Below are 18077 nucleotides of genomic sequence, written 5' to 3'. Positions count from 1 at the left end.
GGTACAAGACCTTTGGATTGCTGATTCCAGACATTAGCATTATTCCCAATACAAAAATGAATACCTGGTCATCTTGTGGCCATGATTGCACTACTGCTAGGACATTTTCTACGACAGGTTTCAGTTCCTATTACACTAGATATGATCCACATATTTAAGACTCGTCACTCTGCATTTCCTCTTACTGAACTTTAAGTGTTACTGTCTTAACCTATTTGGCAATGTATCAAATTCTTGTCATGCTCTTCTTGTACTCGACAATATTTATTTACACCATCTTCCTAGCACTCACGTATTTAGGCAACACCTCCATGGAGTACCTCTCGTGCCAATGAAATAGCAAATAGAAGTAAATGGAATATTTACAATCCTATTGGAATGCTAGTGGTATTTAATTTGAAGTTTCATTCATTTAGCTTTACATTCCAGAAACCCTGGTATCCATCTGGTACTGATAAAATGTATTTGGCATTCCTGACAACTTCCACTTTAGTGAGAACTTAAAGCTCTATTTTAATTATGGAATTCAGATCCTGTGGGTCAATACAAAGGTGACTCAATGTCAATATCAGTGTGTGACATTCTCTTGGCAAGCTTCCTAAGCCTGTGAACACATCAACAGCCCTGCAGGATATTACTGCAATTGCTATACACAGTAATAGATACCTCCAACACTGTGTTTGATTTTGTGCATATGCATTCTTTGTTTTTATACTGCAAATTTATTTTACAATCCCAAGCTTCACACAGGTCACATCACCCAAAATATTAGAAGAATGACAAGTTTGAATTTTGTCATGGAAATTCAGTCTACTCAAAAGGGTGACATAAGTACTACTCACGAGTTATTAAGTGCCATGAATGAGAAAAAGCAGCAGTACTTACAATACTATTGGGGTAATGGTTAGAAACTTCCTTGATGCTGTGAACTGCACACCATAGTCCATCTGTTCCCAGTGTGTAAGTAGCCTTGCCTTTCCTTGATCTGGAGTCTCAAAGGGCGTACCCTTAACTGTATGCAAAAATATGTACATGCCCTGGGGAAAAAAAGTGATACCACCATTAAACAAGAAAAATGGAACTATTTATACACTGTGGCAGCAAATCTAAAAAGAGAGAAATACTTTCTGATGTTTAGTAAAAACAAGAAAAGTTGTACAAGCTAGCAATAGACAAATAAAGCAATCCTTTAGGTGCTGCAGATCGAGCTAACTATACACCACTATAACATAATACAGTACAGGCAGAACCTGAGAAAAAAGAATCCAAACAAGATAATGAAGCCTGTCCCTTTAGGCAAAGTAAGAACCATGAAACCTTACCAAAAATCAAGTTCACTCCCTTGACTCTTACAGGATGTAAACTTTAAAACCCTTTGTAGTCAGTGAGCAGCAAACTCCATCCATGATATCGAAATCAAAAATTAATGTGGCATCCCCCAATACTATGTACGTCAACCAGAAACCTTTTTCAGCATTCCCTGGCCCTTAATCCCGGAACCATGCTTGCAGAAGCAGTCTTCCCTTCGCACTCTTCCTACTCCTCACAAGCAGCCTCTTCACCCTTCACTCACATATATATTCATATTTTATATCCAACACATCTGCTCTTTTATGCAGTCCTGTCTTCCAACATGGCCCCCTGGAAGCATTATCCCTCCGTCTCCCTTGAGATGCTTCTCTGCCACACCATCCATAAATACCCCTCTTCATATAGACCTCATGGGCAGCAGAATGGCTTATTATTAAATTCCATTGTAGCTCCAGGGTCTCTGCTTCAATTCCACCTACCTGGTGCTGTGGGTACTTACTTTCTAATTGCAATTTTACATATGGGCAAACATGACATAAGACAGAAATTAATGCAAGAGTGACTGCGAAAACTGGCTATGCAATTCTACTCCACTTCCTCATGTCTATGTGGGTTTGCTCCAGGTACTCCTACCCCCCCCCCAAAAAAAAGAAAGAAGACAAGCTAGTTGACAAGCTACACTAATCTAGCCAGATAAGTGTATTTTATTCACCCTTGCCCTCATGGCCCATGTCATGGCTGAAACAAGTCCATTAAGGTCCCTTTAACTTTCCTGGTTAAGAAATGAATTAAATTAAAACTCCTCCTCCTATGGTCTCTAGAAGGCAACACATTCCCAACACATATGCAGACTTCCTGCTCGCAATTCCCAGCATTACCAGCAGTCATCCATCCTTTTCCATAAACCCTCCTACTTCAGCTTCCCTGAGATCCTGCAACATCTGTGTACCAAGTGCATCTGCTGCCTGGCCACAGACCAAACACAGTCACTCCCAAATTTTATCTTCCCACTTCAGGCTTTCTACGACTTATATGGCTTGAACCTGCTCCCAGGTGACTTTATGCCTCCTCTGTAAAATTCTCCTAAAAATTCTGTCATCCCTCTCTTCGTTGTCTTTGCCACCGGATGTTCTAAGTTACCCTCTTACCCCTCCTCTTGCTTTTCTCAATTCACATAATTCATAACCACCCACTGTACCCTAACATGCCACAGCTATCTCCCTTGAGGATGAACTTCCACAACTTCCCCTCGCTTTACACCTCCTTTCCCCCTTATTAAGATGTCACTCACAAAGCAACAATAGTACTTTCTCACATTTTCCCTTCTAGTGCTCTCCTTTGCTCCCAAGTTCCACCTCAAATCACTAAATTACTGCAGCCACCTTTTGGAGTCTCTTTCTAGTGGATGTACATACAGCTCTGCTGTGAAAGGATTCACCTAAAATACAATTTTCTGACCTGCATGCCTTTTGTTAGAGACACCACCACCATCAGCCACCATGGCATCCCCTTGAAACTCAAGTACACCCCTTATTCTCCTTTTCTGCTTGCACACATCTCCATCCTTGCGAGTGTGATTCTTTGTCCGTTCACACAATTCAGAAAAAATCTTCCAGCAGTTCATTCACCATATCCTTGTGACAGAGACAAGTGCCAGACCCAGTATACCACATGAGACAGAACTATAATCTGAATGATATGCATCTGAGCAGGTGACAAAAAAAGCCTCAAACCACCATTTTCTAGCTCTTCTGTAATCTTGTTAAACCGTAAGCATTCATTTTCCTTCATTGCCTGCACTGAATTTTAAAATCTGCCCAAGACACTTTATATTTAGTTGTACCTCTGACCATAGCTAAAGAAAATAGTAAAATAAGGCACTGAAGTTCAGAATGCAAACTGGAGTCAAATTTTAATTTGCAGTCGAGAAATAAGCTCAGAGTTGGAGGGCTGGCAAGGGGAAGGTTTGGGAGAGTTTTTCCCCACCTACTAGTGATGAGCTGACCTAAGAACAAAAAAGGAGTACTTCAGTGGAGCCCAATGTCAGTTGACATACATGAAGAATGAGATAGTTGTGAGGAGCTGGAAGAGCAAGAATGGAAGACTGTTTCTGCAGGCATATGTTCAGAGATTAAGGGACAAAGAATGGTGAAAAAGGTTGAATATATCTGGGGCTTTTGGCTGAGGTATATGTTTTTTAGGGGGATGAGGAGTAGTGTTACCAACCCCATCCCTAGTTACAAGTCAACTCACACTGGCCCCAAGTTCTACAACATATAGATAGGCGAGGGGTTCGTAGCAGGGTGTGCTGGGTGGGCATGTATAGAAGCATGCATGTCCTTGTGATGCCACTGCACCCTGCCACTTAGGATTAAAAGGTCTGGCATACCTTCAATAATACATGAAGAATAAGTAACCACACACAAGCAGTCAGTACAAACTGTGAATGGGAGAAGTATAAACATAAACAGAAAACCACAAATCCAAAGGACACAAAATATTGGAAGAAACCACTTTATCAAACACAGCAAAGCTTTCAGGCAATAAACCCTTCTTCAGTGCATTACAAAATACAAGTAAAAAACATTCTGAATTTATACAGGGTCACCATCACATGACCAGCAGCCCAATGGTCATATGACACAAATTATATACATTGTTAAAAATAACATATTAAATTATTTAAAGTACACAGAATACTCAAAAAATGCATTCAAAAAACATTTAGAAAAACATTTAAAAACATATTACAATAGTATGTTCATCTAAGTTGTGTATATTGTAAATGTTTGAGAACAGGTTTTAACGTAATGACATCATTTAGTCCTGGTGGATGATCGGCTGCCAGCCTTAACATCCATTCATACTCCTTTAACTCAATATCACCTCCACGTGGTGTTGGTTTAACAATATGAATAACTCTAAACAAAACCTATGGTCTGCACCCTGTTCAGCTATATGTTTATATAATGCATTTGTGGCCACCGCTCTCCTAATTTCTGATTTATGTTCTATTATTCTATCTTTTAGTTCTCTTGTAGTTTTTCCTATACAGAATGATAGACATTTAGAACAGTTAGCCATATAGACAACTGAAGTAGTGGTGCAAAAGGCTTTTAGGTTAAAGGAATATAATTTTTTAGTTACAGGATGCCTAAACTGGTGGCTAGATACCCCCAAAATATCAGAACAACAAGAGCAGTTCAGACATTTAAAGGTACCTGGATTGACATATGTTGGAGGGGAATAAAAGTTAAAACTCCTCGCTAGATGACAGAAATGACAGGGGGCCATCATACAGCAGAAAACTGGAGAAAGGGGCCATGAAGGTGTGACCCTATACAAAAGTGAGAAGGAGAAACCACTTTCACTGAACCTGTTTCTTACCAGTCACATTGTTAAACAAAATAATTTTCATAACAATCGAAGCATCCAGGAAGGCAGAACAATACTCTCTCAAAATAGTGTGTGTACTATATTAGAGGCATTCTTGGCCAGCGGGTCCTATTCTGGACTTTTGTTCAGCAAGTGGGGCTCCCCTGACAAAGTTTACAAGTTGTTCAATGTGGGCAGCCTTGTAAGTCCAAACATATGCAACATGTATTCTCCTTTCTAGGGAAGAAGACTGGCAAGTTTATAAGCTGGTTAAGATTTACTCTGGATGACACCTTTGAGATAAATGATGCGCTGGTTCTAAGGGTGACTCTATCCTTTTGGAAAACCACATAAGAAGGCTTACACAAGAGTGCCTGTAGCTCCAAAATTGGTTTGGCTGACGCAATTGCTACCAGGAAAATAGTCTTGCAAATCAGAAACTTCAAATCTGCCTTGGCTGCAAGCTCAAAAGGAAAGGAGGTCAAAGCTTGCAACATAATAGTATGTCCCATGCAGGAACTGGACCTCTGACTGGGGGTCTTAACAGAAATGTGTGCTTCAAAAAGGCCTTTGTGATCTTCAATGAAGCTATGGGAGTGTCCTTTTGCCCCACATGAAAATCTGAAATAGCTATCACCTGAACTTTGATGGTGGAAAAACTGGGTCTATCAAATAACTCAGATAAAAATTCTAGTATGGAAGGAATAAGGGCTAAAAAGGGGTTAAGTCCTTTAGATAGGGCCCAATAACAAAATCTCTTCCATTTGCTCTGATGTGTCTTTCTGGTGGCCAATTTTTGGGAAGCAGTAAGAATACTGACCACTGCAGGGGACAACCTGGCATCTCGGGCTACATTTAGAAGTTAAGGTACCATGCGGTCAGTTTCATGGACTTATGATTTGGTGGAGGTAGTCTAGACATGTGAGTTAAAGGATCTGGACAGTATCCAACATCCAGTGGGGATGTACTAGAGGCCATGTGTAGGGAAACATGTATGCTGGGGGCAATGAGAATAACTCTCACCTTGCACTGTTTTGCTTTTTGTATGAATTTATTCACTAGGGTTGAGGGTGGAAAAGCATATAGGAGACCCAGGGGCCAATTGTGGAATACAGTGTCCTTTGATGACCGACATGGGGAAGGATTAGGACAAAGTACCTGCTGCATTTGTTGTTGAGATACAAGGCAAAGAGACTGCAGCAAAGATAGCCCTAGCAACTGAAAATTATATTTGCCAGTGTTGGATTCTGGGACCACTTATGAGGCATCAGGATAGTTCCGATTAGTTTTGTCGGGTAACACACTGATTGATGCCAGGATATGCATTGTTTTTAGAAAATTATGTGAAGACATCACCCACTGCCAAACCCTCATAGCTCCACAACAAAGATGATAAGAATGAGTCCTCCCCACCTCCCATTTGTTGGTGGATCAAACCACTAACATGTTTTCCATTTATGTGGAAAACACACCCTTGGAGAGGAAGTCCTGGAATGCCTGCAATGCTACCAGAACCAACCTCACCTCCAAGACACCGATGTAAAGATTGGCCTCCAGGGTGTCCAGGTACCCTGGATCATTCTCCCCTCAAAATGTCACCCAACCCCACCCCAGAAGGGAGGCACCTGTAGTTACTACTGCTCTTGGTGTATCTGTGTGAAACGAGTGACCCTTCATTACAGCTAAACACGTGACCCACCAGGCAATGCGTTGTCTGTAGGCTGGTGTAATCCTTATTTTCTTTTGCAAAGGACGAACAGACTGAGACCACTGTACTGCTAGGATCCACTGTAGGACCCTCAAAGTATCTGGCTAAAGGGGCCATTAGAATGGTTTAAGCCATGAGACCCAGAAGACATAGAATTAATTTTGCTGATGGAGATGTGTGATGTAGCAGCATGATCATGAGTTGGAGGAAGAGAATCCTCAACTGGGGAAGGCGGACAATCTGACGGGCGGTGTCTAGGTGGCATCCTATGAAATCCATTTCCTGTGTCGGGGACAAATGGCACTTTTGGAAATTCACAGTTATGCCTAGGTTCAGAAACAATTGGAGCACCAGGTCCAGACTGTATAGCAGCAGATGTTCAGAGGTAGCAGTTAGGAGTCAATTGTTAAGGTATGAGAAGACATGGAACCCCAACAGGCACAGATGGGCTGCTACCACTGCCATGTTCTTGGTAAACACCCTGGGGGCTGTGGTGAGACTGAAGGGAGGGCCTATGAATTGATAATGATTTGCTCCAAGCTGGTAGCAGAGATGAGACTGAAGGGAGGGCCTATGAATTGATAATGATTTGCTCCAAGCTGGTAGCAAAGAATACTCCTGGAGTGCTTTGCTATTTTGACAGGACAGTATGTGCTCTGGAGATCTATGGAGCACATTCAATCGTCCTTCCTCAACAGAGGTAAAATGGACCGAGTTGTGACCATATTGCGTTTTGTCTGTTTCAGGAATTGGTTTAGATAGCTGAGGTCAAGGATGGGCCTGAGGTCTCCCATCTTTTTCAGTACTAAAGACTCTGGATTCTAAATAGTCTTAGGTGACTGCTTGGATGACTGTCTTTTCTAGCAGCTTTGAAATTTCTATGGCTGCTGTGTCCCACTGATTTGGTGGTACATCGGGGACTTTCTTCTTCTTTTGAGGAGGAAGGAAAAAGGAAATTGAATAACCTGTGGAAATTATCTTTAGCACCCAATAATCTGATGTTGTGGTGTGCCATGCTTGTGGGTGCAAAGATAGGTGTCCCCCGACTGCCTCCAGAGTGCAGCAGTCAGGCAACTGTTCAGGAGCACTGAAATGCTTTCTCAATAAAAAGGACATAAAAGCCCTGGTTGTGCAGTCTGCCTCTGCCTCTAGGCACTGTCTGTTAGCACTGCAATCCGTCTCTGCCATGGGAAGGTCCATCACTTGTGGAGCCATGTTAAGAAACCTGTGACTTATCAAAACCACATCTTTTCCCCTGATCTTTCATTACTGGAGTAGAATTTTTGTGGGGCTGAAAAATGTACTCCCACCAAAGACACTCTTGCCATTCTGTTGGCTCCTTGTGAGCATGTCTTTAACTTTGGGTCCAAAGAAAGTTGGACCATTATATGGGCATGAAAGAATGACTTGAAGCCTTCCGCAAAATCACAAAGATGCATCCAGAAATGCTGGTCCGTAGTAATGCTTGTGTCTGCCGCTCTAGCTGTGCCATTGGCTGTGTTGGAGAGCAAATGCATGGTCACATTTGAGGCAGATTGCAGGGCAGAAAGCTGGGAGTCCATAGGTGGTTTCTGAACATCCACAGGCAATACCCTGGACTTGGAAATTTCTTTGGTTAAGTCTCTCTGGAATAAAGTCAAATGAGCTACATAGTTCAGTGATCCAAGTGCCCCTGATGCATAGGCTTCCCAAACCTGTCCACTGCCCTAGACTCTCTCTTAGGGGGATGAAAAGATGAACTTTCTTCTGATATTTTTTTTCCTGGTGGCTGCTGCTAAAACAGCAGCATCTATTCGAGGGCCTTTGCTACAGTACTTCCTGTCCTTTGGAGCAGCTAATATGTGATAAGCTTTCTTGGGAACGGGTTCCACCACATCAGGATCCTTCCATGCCTATTAAGCCATAGGTTCGACAAGAGGATCAATAGGTGGTACCACCCACGATGATGTTGAGCCAGAACCAAAGGATTATAAAAACACTGACTCATCAGGGGAGACGACCATCCCCCTCTTTGCTTCATCAATTAGAGAATATCACCAAAGGTGACATCTTCAGAGGGGGATCGAGGGGAACACTCACCTTTCTCCAAGTAAATGTCTTCAGTGAAAAGACTCTGGAGAGCAGACTATGTGCTTCCATTTGCATGGCTGTTTCTTGTGGTGGCCTTCTGAAGGACAGGGGAGTGAATTCTAGGACTGATCAGTTCAATGGAAAATCATGGCCTTGGTAAAGGAGATTGGAATAGAGAGGTCTGAAGGAGGCAGACTGCTCCGGAGACAGTTTCTTAGCTACTTTTGGTGGAGACTGGCTTTTCCTTTAAATCTCTTTCCTTTTCTCTCTTTCTTTATCTTGCCTTTTCTCTTCTTTTATTTTATATTTCTCATGCTTCTTTGCTGGAAAGGAAGAGATTGAAGAAGCAGCTCCAGTCTGTGCAGGAAGGAACCTTCTTAACAACAGCTTATCCCTTCTGATTCGAAGAGTTCTTGTGCTGACGGAAATTCGAGATTGACATTCCACTTGTAAATGGGCAGCACCCAAGCAATAAACACACTCAGGGTGTGGATCCTGAGGTGGAAGTTTATGTCACACTATGAGCATTTTTTGAATCCCAAGGATTCAGCCATTTTAAAATCACACCTAGGCAAGAATCAGGTTCTAAAATGAAGTACTAGTCAGTAACACACTTACACACATTAGAAGAATATCTAAAGCTAACTATCCCTAAAAGCTATATAGAAAAATATGTTTTTTAAAAATCATAAAGATAGTTTGCATATAGAGTAGGAAGACTAAGTCTAAGATGGATGAGATAAATGATACAACAAATTTCTTTGGAGAGCTCTTCTGACACATCCGGTTGTTTCAGGTGGCAAATGAGATCTGAGCTGCTAAGGTGGAGTACAGGAAATTATGGTTAAGGGAGGAGTCAAGAGGTCTGGATCCGAGGAAACTTCAGACTCAGCACCAAGGTCATATTCCATCAGATCCAATAACTTGTATGCTTGAAACAGATGAAAATAGACAACATTGGATTCTGCATTCTCGTTTTGCTGTTGCCAAAATCAAGTTTCAAGCAATGCTCAGTACTGTTTGAAAATAGAGCTGTGGTCAGAAAACAAACAAGATCTCTGCAGTTCTCTACACTGTTTAATCTCCAATTACAAGCTTACAATCCTGACATATTATTTTCTTTTTTTTTACTGTGACTTGGCTCAGTGTCAGTGTTTCCAAAGGATACAATGGAGAAAAAAAAGCATTGGTTCCTCCCCATTCAATCAGCAAGAAAAGGAAAAAATGTACAATTGAGCAAGGTGCTTATTACAACAGATATTCCAGGAGATAGGTCACTATAAATCACCAAGTTTGGAGTTACCCACATTCTGTTTCTTCTTGTCCCAGCTGGTTTTCCAAAGTTTTACTGCTTCCCTATTGAATGCCTATGCTGGTCTCATGCCTACCTAGTAACATGTTTACATGGAATCCTGCATGATCTGCAGTTCAAGCCAAAGGCCCCAGTTGGTGAGTGCCTGTAACAGAAAAATACCCACCGAGGGATGAAGGACTACAAGAAAAGTACAGTTATGTAAGCTGAACTTACCATAAGAGTATATAATTGGTTACATCCCTGGAAGGATATAACAAAAGCCCAGCTTCCAAAGCTTGAGGACACCTTCCATGCAATCTGTGATGTCTGGCTAATATTCCAATGGACTGCCAACAGTAATTGCGACATCCCCCACTTAAAACCCGGGTCAGTAATTAAGGTGCCTCAATCCTCACCACTGACTCCAGTGCAGGAGAGTCACAAAACACCACAGCACAGAGAACACAAGAGTAAGATTCCACAACTTCCCTTAAGAGCCCAACAGGAACATGCTTTTTTCCTGGGACTGGACTATATACCTCTGTCTATCCCAAATGCGATCCCTTATCATACACTTCAGAGCAATGTGTTCTATTTTATGACCACTGACTCACTCATACTCAAAATACATTTAAATCTCACACATCCAAACACTTATGGGAAGCCTAACATAGATTTCTAGCTGTGTGCCCTCCCTAGTACAAATGGTAATACTGCCACCAGAGTCAGACAGGTCTACACGCCCCTCAAAGGGTGATCAATTATTAAAAATTAAATACCAAAATAAGTGATAGCTATGATCAGAAGCAGCCAGGCATTCAAGGTGACCTGGGGAGTATCACAACGGTATAAGCACTCTCTAATCTCTGAAGAACATACTGATTGTCCAATCACAATGTAAAGTAATGAAAACATTTAATAGTAAGTAAAATGATTATTGAAAGTTATTGATTTACATTCTTGCAAACACCAAAATTCAATCACCAGAAATATAAAATTAAACTGCAGGACAGAAGTCCATCATCTTACAAAAACTCTATCTAAATAACTAAACTTTCCTAATCTAACTGAAGAATACTGTTCTTGATCTAATCTAAAACATAACTGCAAGGCAAAGGCAGGCTTACAGTTCTGGTAAGTCCTTTTCCCAGGTATCTTCTGCTCAGCACTGTAACCGACTGTAGCTATCAACTAATTGCTGCTCTTCACAAATTGCCCAGCAACTGACTTCAGCAGTCTTTTTTACATAGAGTCAACAGTCTCAACTGTCTTATTTTAAAAATAACAAACAGTCAGCTGTTTAAAAAAGTTCTTTTTCCTGTCACTCAGCTGTTCAAATAATCACCTAGCAACTAGGAACATTCTAATGACATCACCTACTGTTTGGCTGATTCTTTGCAGACGGTTTGTATTTTAGAATCTCCCTCCCAAATCTGTGCAATTAGAAATGTATCAAAACATTGACAGATTCTTTAAACATACTGTATAAGCAGTGAGATACTCATTAGTTAGTCCGAGAATATACATGAATCTCCTGCTAGACGTGCTAACACAGATGACAGTGTTTTCATTTTCTTCACACACTCAAACTGTCAAGCTGCAAGAGCTGAGCTGACTAAAGAAATGTTTGGGTGTAAAGTCCTTCAGAGTTTCCCTGCCTGCAGAGTGGGGGTAGCCGAGTCCTGAAAAGGCAAAGCAAGAACAGCAAAACATAAATGTGCACAATATGGCATAAAAACATACAAAAAAACAAGGGGGATGAAGGGAGAGAGCAGCTACTGCAGCAGTGATCATTCGAACATCTACCGTTACGGTAAATTCAGCTTACAAAACCATACTATGTTCATCATATTGATCACTTGCTGCCGTAGCCTTAACTATATGGGTAGATTACCATAGCTAACTACATTTGTGAGGTGGAAAGAAAAGAACCCAAGAACACCTGGACAATGGTCCTAGCAAGGCTTGATCTGGATCTAGAGAAGGAATCAAGTGTACTGCAAAAGTATGCACAGAGGACCAAGTAGCCCCTTCTAGAATACTTCTAGAATCCAACCCTTTCCAAAAAGCCATAGATAAAGCCAAGGCCCCAGCAGAGTGGGCCTTGATCCTGCTTGGAATAGATTTATTATGGGGACTACAACAAAAGTAATAGACTTAGACAACCATTCAGAAACAGTCTGCTTTGACACAGGTGGACCCTTTTTCTTATTTTCATAAGAAATAAACAATTGACCTGAAGATCTAAAAAGTTTGTTCTATCAAGATAGCACCTGAGTTGCTTGTGGACATACAAGTACAAAATCATTTTTAGATTTATGAAAGAAAATGGAGAGATGGATGGTTTTGCTCAAAATAAACGGATACCACTTAAAGTATAAAATAAGGATTAGTTTTCAAAGAAATCTTGTCTCTTTGGAAAATGACATATGTTTGACTCACCATAAGAGCTTGCAACTCAGAGACATTTCTTGCGCAAATCAGAGCAATCAATAAAACTGTTTTCCACGTTAAGAACCTCAAGTCAGCCAGGCTAGCTGATTCAAATGCAGTAATTGTTAGCTTCTCTAACACAAAATTATGATCCAAAAAAGGGGCCACCCATTTTCTTTGAGGCCTCTTATGCAAAACCCCTTTCAATAACACACTGACTTGACAACTGTCTGGTAAAAGGAGGATCCTTGGGGAGACCAGCTGAAATGGACAATAAATGAACCTTAACAGAGGAGTAAAAAAGGCCTTAGGATAGCAATTCATACAAATACTGTAAAACCTGAGAACGGCTAGCACTGAATCTTTGCTGGTTATGTTGTTGGCACCAACTTAGCAGGCTTTCTTGCCTCCATTAGTATCTGAGGCACATCCTCAGGAAACAGGCGTCTAAAAGGAAGCAAGTCCCCATCATCCAGGCACTCAAATGAAGATGATGATGTCAGGGTGTGTCAAACAACCCTGTTATTTTATGGGTAGCTGAGGAAATCTTGTGGTAATTATCCCTACTCATTTCCAAAAGAAGGGAGAAACACAGTCTCCTGGGCCAGAATGGCATCACCACAATGATTTTGAGGAATTCTTTCTGAATCTTTCAAAGTACCCTGAATATTAGCGGAAATGGTGGAAAAGCATACAGGAACATTCCTGTCCAAAGAAAAGAAAAGACATCTCTCTTCCAGGCCTTCTTGCTAAGAGTCCTGGAAGAGAATCCTGCAACTTGATTGTTCAAAAAGGAGGCAAAGAAGTCACCTTGAGGCTCTCCTCACAGACAGATCAAATCTTGGAAGACCCTCTGATCCAGGTTTCCATTCATTAGGCTCTGTCCTTGTCCTGCTCAGCTTGTCTGCCACACAATTTTGATTTGGCAAACACAAGATGCCTGTAGAGTGAGATTATGCCATGAGGCTATATCCCAAGCTACCATGACTAGTTTGCAAAGGGGCTACAACCTGGTTTCCCCTTGTATCTGTCCTTGGTGTCCCATACCCCCTGCATGTTTATTCCTCCTGAAACAGCTCCCCAAGCAAAGTCTGAAGCAACTGTTGTGACCGACTGATTTGAATCTGGGAGGTAGAAGGGAAGACCTGGATTCAAGATTATCTGTTGTCTCCACCAAAATCTCTCTTTACTAACAAACCCCAGCACTGGGATTTGACAAGATAAATGGTGTTGATGCTGGAACCAGAGATTTTAGATACCATTATCTCTTTTCCATGTGGAGTCTTGCCAGGGGTTATCATGAGAATCATAGATGGCCTGACACTCAAAATCCTGGGTTATTCCCCTGCAGTGACCAAAGCCGGAGTGAAAAATCTTACAAACAGATCTAAATAAAGATCTACTTTATCCTGTGGAAGAAAAGCTCTTTGAACTGAAGTCTTTAGTCGACATCCCAAGAACACAATCCTGTGTGAGAGATTCAAGAAACACTATTGAATGTATGCTTGGAATCCTAGCTTGTGTAATGCGTAAGAGATGTCTCAGAAAAGTGAGATTTCTGACACTTTGAAAAAGACTCTACAAAGATAAGCAAGTAGTCTAAAGATAGGAAAAAATGTGGTCACCCTGTAGCCTGCTATATGCTATAACTGGAGCTAGACACTGTGAACACTCTTGGTGCAGTGGATAGTCCAAAGGGTAAGGCAAAATACTGATGATGAGATCCAGACAGACAAAACCTTAAGTAATGTCTGAGCTCTGGATGAATAGGGATGTGATGAAATGCATCTTTTAAGCCTAGTGTTACCAGGAAATTTGAAAGAGGATGAGGAGGTAACAGGTTGGGAAGTAACATAATTTTGAATTTGGGCATTATCACAAACAGGATATCAGTAAAGATCCAGAACCGGTCTACAAGCATATCTTTCTGTGGCACAGGAATATCCTTAAATAAAAAAAAAATCTCCACTTGGGAAGGAAGAACTGGCTTATCACTCCTTGGGACAGCATGTGAAGATGATCAGGTCTGATCTGAAGATGGATGAGGAATCACCCCCTAGAAAGGATTAAATTTCCTACCACTGCCATCTGTAACCTTAAGGAATGATTTTCAGAACCCATTTATCTGAAACAATCTGGTGTCAGGCAGAAAAATGGAGATTCAGGCTGTGTGGAAGGGGGCCACAAGTTCTCTTGAATAGTCAGACTTGTTGGACTGTCCTTGGTTTTGAGAGATTTAAGACTTCTTTTTGGAATTCCCTTGCCATTTCTTCTTAAAAAAAAAAAAAAAAAAAGAAAACAAAAAAGTTATGTACTCATCATAACGTTCCATCTGTCTTGCCCGTTTTCATTCTTCCTCAACTGTTGGGTTTGGATCCAATCCTTGGATTCGACTTGAGTGCATCCTCCAGATCATACAACTGAACTCTTGAGCTCCTCCCTTTAACCCATAATGCCATAGTCATCTAACATACCTAAGATACAGTTTACTGCTCACAGATCTGCACAGCAGTGGAGAGCAAGGAAAGAACAGAAACAGAGACTGAAACAAGGAATAGAGGTTCCTCCAATACCCTTTGATCTTTCTAGGAGTAAAGCAAGGAGGGGGCTGGTAGGTAAGACGTTGAGAAAGAATGTAAATGGACAACGCAGATGGAATGTTTTGGCGAGTACATAAATTTATCTGACATTGTCATTTTCATTCATTTCTCAACTGCTGGGATAGAGTCCCCAGCTACCCAAATCCTGGGAGGATTCTAAGAAAGTACATTCCGAAGCATAGCTGAGCCAAAGGCTACTGTCCCCTAGAGACCAGATCCAATTTGTAATGAGGAATAAAGGTTAGCCCAAGTTGCAACTGCACAGATTTCATCCAAGGAAGTTCTTGACAAAAAGGGTGAGGAAGTTGCCATAGATTTAGTGGAATGGGCCTTTGGTAGATTTGGTAAGGACAAACTCACTTTTTCATAAACAACCACTTGGGCAGTGTCACTTTAGAAACTGGTTTCCCTAGTTTTGAATCAGAAAAATAAATAATTGTTCAGAGTTTCTCAAACCTTTGGTTCCGTGCAAGTAAAAACATAACTTGTCTGTGGATATCCAAAAGGTGTAACAAATTCTCCTTTGTTTGAAAAATTTGGAAAAGACTGGAAGATTGATAACCTGATTAATATTGGATTCTGACACTAAGTTTGGTAAAAACAAAGGATCTTTGCAAGACCTAGTCTGAAGTTCAGACACTCTTTTGGCACAGGTAATAGCAACTAGAAAAAAAGTTTTTCCAGGTCAAAATTTTTTTAGATCAGACTTAGCGGATGGCTCAAATGGTGGTTGCATCAAATCCTGAAGAACAATATTTAAATCCCAAGGAGGAGTAGGATCCTTTAAAGGAGGCCTAAGTAAATAGGTTCCTCTGAGAAAGGCTTTGCAAAGATTGGAAGAAGCTAAGGTAGAGTTATTTACTCCTATATGAAAGTTGGAAATGTCTGCTAATTGTACTCTTGAGAGGAGCTAGCCTCTTCTCTGAAAATTGTAGAGAAAAAGTCAAACTTAGAAACTGGTGCTGAAAAGGGATCAAAATTATTTTGTGTGTGCCCAAAAAAACAAATCTTTTCCACTTAATTTTCGTAAATTTTTCTAGTGGAAGCTTTGTTGGAAGATAGTAGACCATGACAGATGGGGGAGGACAGCCTGGGCTGTCTAGCAATCACTGGAACTGGAGAAACCATGAGGTCAACTTGAGGCCTGATATGTCCGGATGATGTGTGCCTGTTGCATATGACAGGAGGTCTGGAATTGGATCCATAATCCAGGACAGGTGTAGAAGATGAGGCCAAAGGAAGGGAAACCAGATCTGACAAGGCCAGTAAGAGTCAATGAGGATGCTTTCTGGAGAAATTTTGGGAATAAGGGATAACGAGGGACAGGCATAAAGAAGACCAGAGGGCCAATTGTGAAGTACAGCATCCCTTGGTGACTCCCCCGGTGGGTATGGGGTGGGATCACTGCAAAGAACCTACTGCACTTAGTGCTGAGGAGAGATTTTAATTTGACATTTGCTTACCACAGAGGTCCAAACTGGGATAGTAGCCTATTTTCAGTGGAGCCCCAGGGAGAAAATCTCCAGAATACAATTAACAACCACACTTTTTTTTTTTTTTACATATTAGGTACACATTCGTTATAAAGTAAATATTCATAACTACAGAATTACAGAATATAATTAAACAAAGATACATAAGACACATACTGGTGTCTAGGCACTTCTACAATGAGAACAAGATAGAGTGCAATGAAAAAGTATTTGCCCCCTTCCAGATTTCTTTTTTTTTTTTTTTTGCATGTTTGTCACACTTAAATGTTTCAGATCATTAAACAAATAACCCAAGTAAACATAAAATGCAGTTTTTAAGTGATGATTTTACTTAAAAAAAAAAAAAAAAAAATATCCAAACCTACATGGCCCTATGTGAAAAAGTAATTGCCCCCCTTGTTAAATCATGAAGTAACTGAGGTTAATCACATTTTTGGGAAAGCGGAGTTCAATTTCACTAGCCACACCCAGGCCTGATTACTGCCAGACCTGTTGAATCAAGAGATCACTTAAACAGAACCTGTCAGACAAAGTGAAGTAGGCCAAAAGATCCCAAGAAGGAAGACTCCATGATCTAAAGAAATTCCGGAACAGATGAGAAATAAAGTAATTGACATCTATCAGTCTGGAAAGGGTTACAAAGCCATTTCTAAAGCTTTGTGACTCCAGCAAACCACGGTGAGAGCCATTATCCACAAATGGAGAAAACATGGAACAGTGGTGAACCTTCCCAGGAGTGGCCGGCCTACAAAAATTAGCCCAAGAACTCAGCAACAACTCATCCAAGAGGTCACAAAAGAACCCAGAACAACATCTAAAGAACTGCAGGCCTTACTTGCCTCAGTTAAGATCAGTGTTCATGACTCAACCATAAGAAAGAGACTGGGCAAAAACGGCATGCATGGTAGAGTTCCAAGGTGAAAACCACTGCTGTCCAAAAAGAACATAAAGGCTTGTCTCACTTTTGCCAAAAAACATCTTGATGATCCCCAAGACTTCTGGGAAAATATTCTGTGGACTGACAAAACAAAAGTTGAACTTTCTGGGAGATATGCGTCCCGTTACATCTGGTGTAAAAGTAACACAACATTTCAGAAAAAGAACATCATGCCAACAGTCAAACATGGTGCTAGTGTAATGATCTGGGGCTGATTTGTTGCTTCAGGACCTGGGTGATTTGCTGTGATTGATGGAACCATGAATTCTACTCTCTACCAAAAAAATCCTGAAGAATATCCGGCCATCAGTTTGTGATCTTAAGCTGAAGCTCTCTTGGGTTCTGCAGCAGGACAATGATCCAAAACACACCAGCAAGTCAACCTCTGAATGGTTTAAAAACAAAACAAAATGAAGGCTTTGGCGTGGCCTAGTCAAAGTCTGGACCAGAATCCAATTCAGATGCTGTGGCATGACCTTAAAATGGCAGTTCATGCTCAGAAACCCTCCAATATGGCTGAATTAAAACAATTCTGCAAAGAAGAGTGGGCCAAAATTCCTCAACAGCGTTGTGAAAAACTCAATGCCAGTTATCACAAATGCTTGATTGCAGTTGTTGCTGCTAAGGGTGGCATAACCAGTTATTAGGTTTAGGGGGCAATTACTTTTTCACATAGGGCCATGTAGATTTGGATAGTTATTTTCCTTAAAATAAAATCATCACTTAAAAACTGCACTTTGTGTTTACTTGGGTTATATCTTTGTCTAATATTTACATTTGTTTGATGATCTGAAACATGTAAGTGTGACAAACATGCAAAAAAATAAGAAATCAGGAAGAGGGCAAATACCTTTTC

At 40.9% G+C, this 18077-nt stretch overlaps 1 protein-coding gene across 1 annotated transcript in view; it reads right to left on the bottom strand.

The window, feature by feature from the left end:
- The window catches only part of ORMDL3 (ORMDL sphingolipid biosynthesis regulator 3), a 505983-nt gene that overhangs the window by 180406 nt on the left and 307500 nt on the right, over positions 1-18077 (bottom strand). Inside the window, exon 3 of the mRNA XM_044055034.1 lies at positions 886-1037. Coding sequence (XP_043910969.1) covers positions 886-1037 — 152 coding nt within the window. The remainder of the gene's footprint in view (positions 1-885; positions 1038-18077) is intronic.

Source organism: Protopterus annectens, chromosome 13.part0 (assembly GCF_019279795.1).
Source record: "Protopterus annectens isolate FY-2018-M chromosome 13.part0, PAN1.0, whole genome shotgun sequence".
Classification (NCBI taxonomy): Eukaryota; Metazoa; Chordata; order Ceratodontiformes; family Protopteridae; genus Protopterus; species Protopterus annectens.
This window is presented reverse-complemented; position numbering and strand designations above follow the sequence as displayed.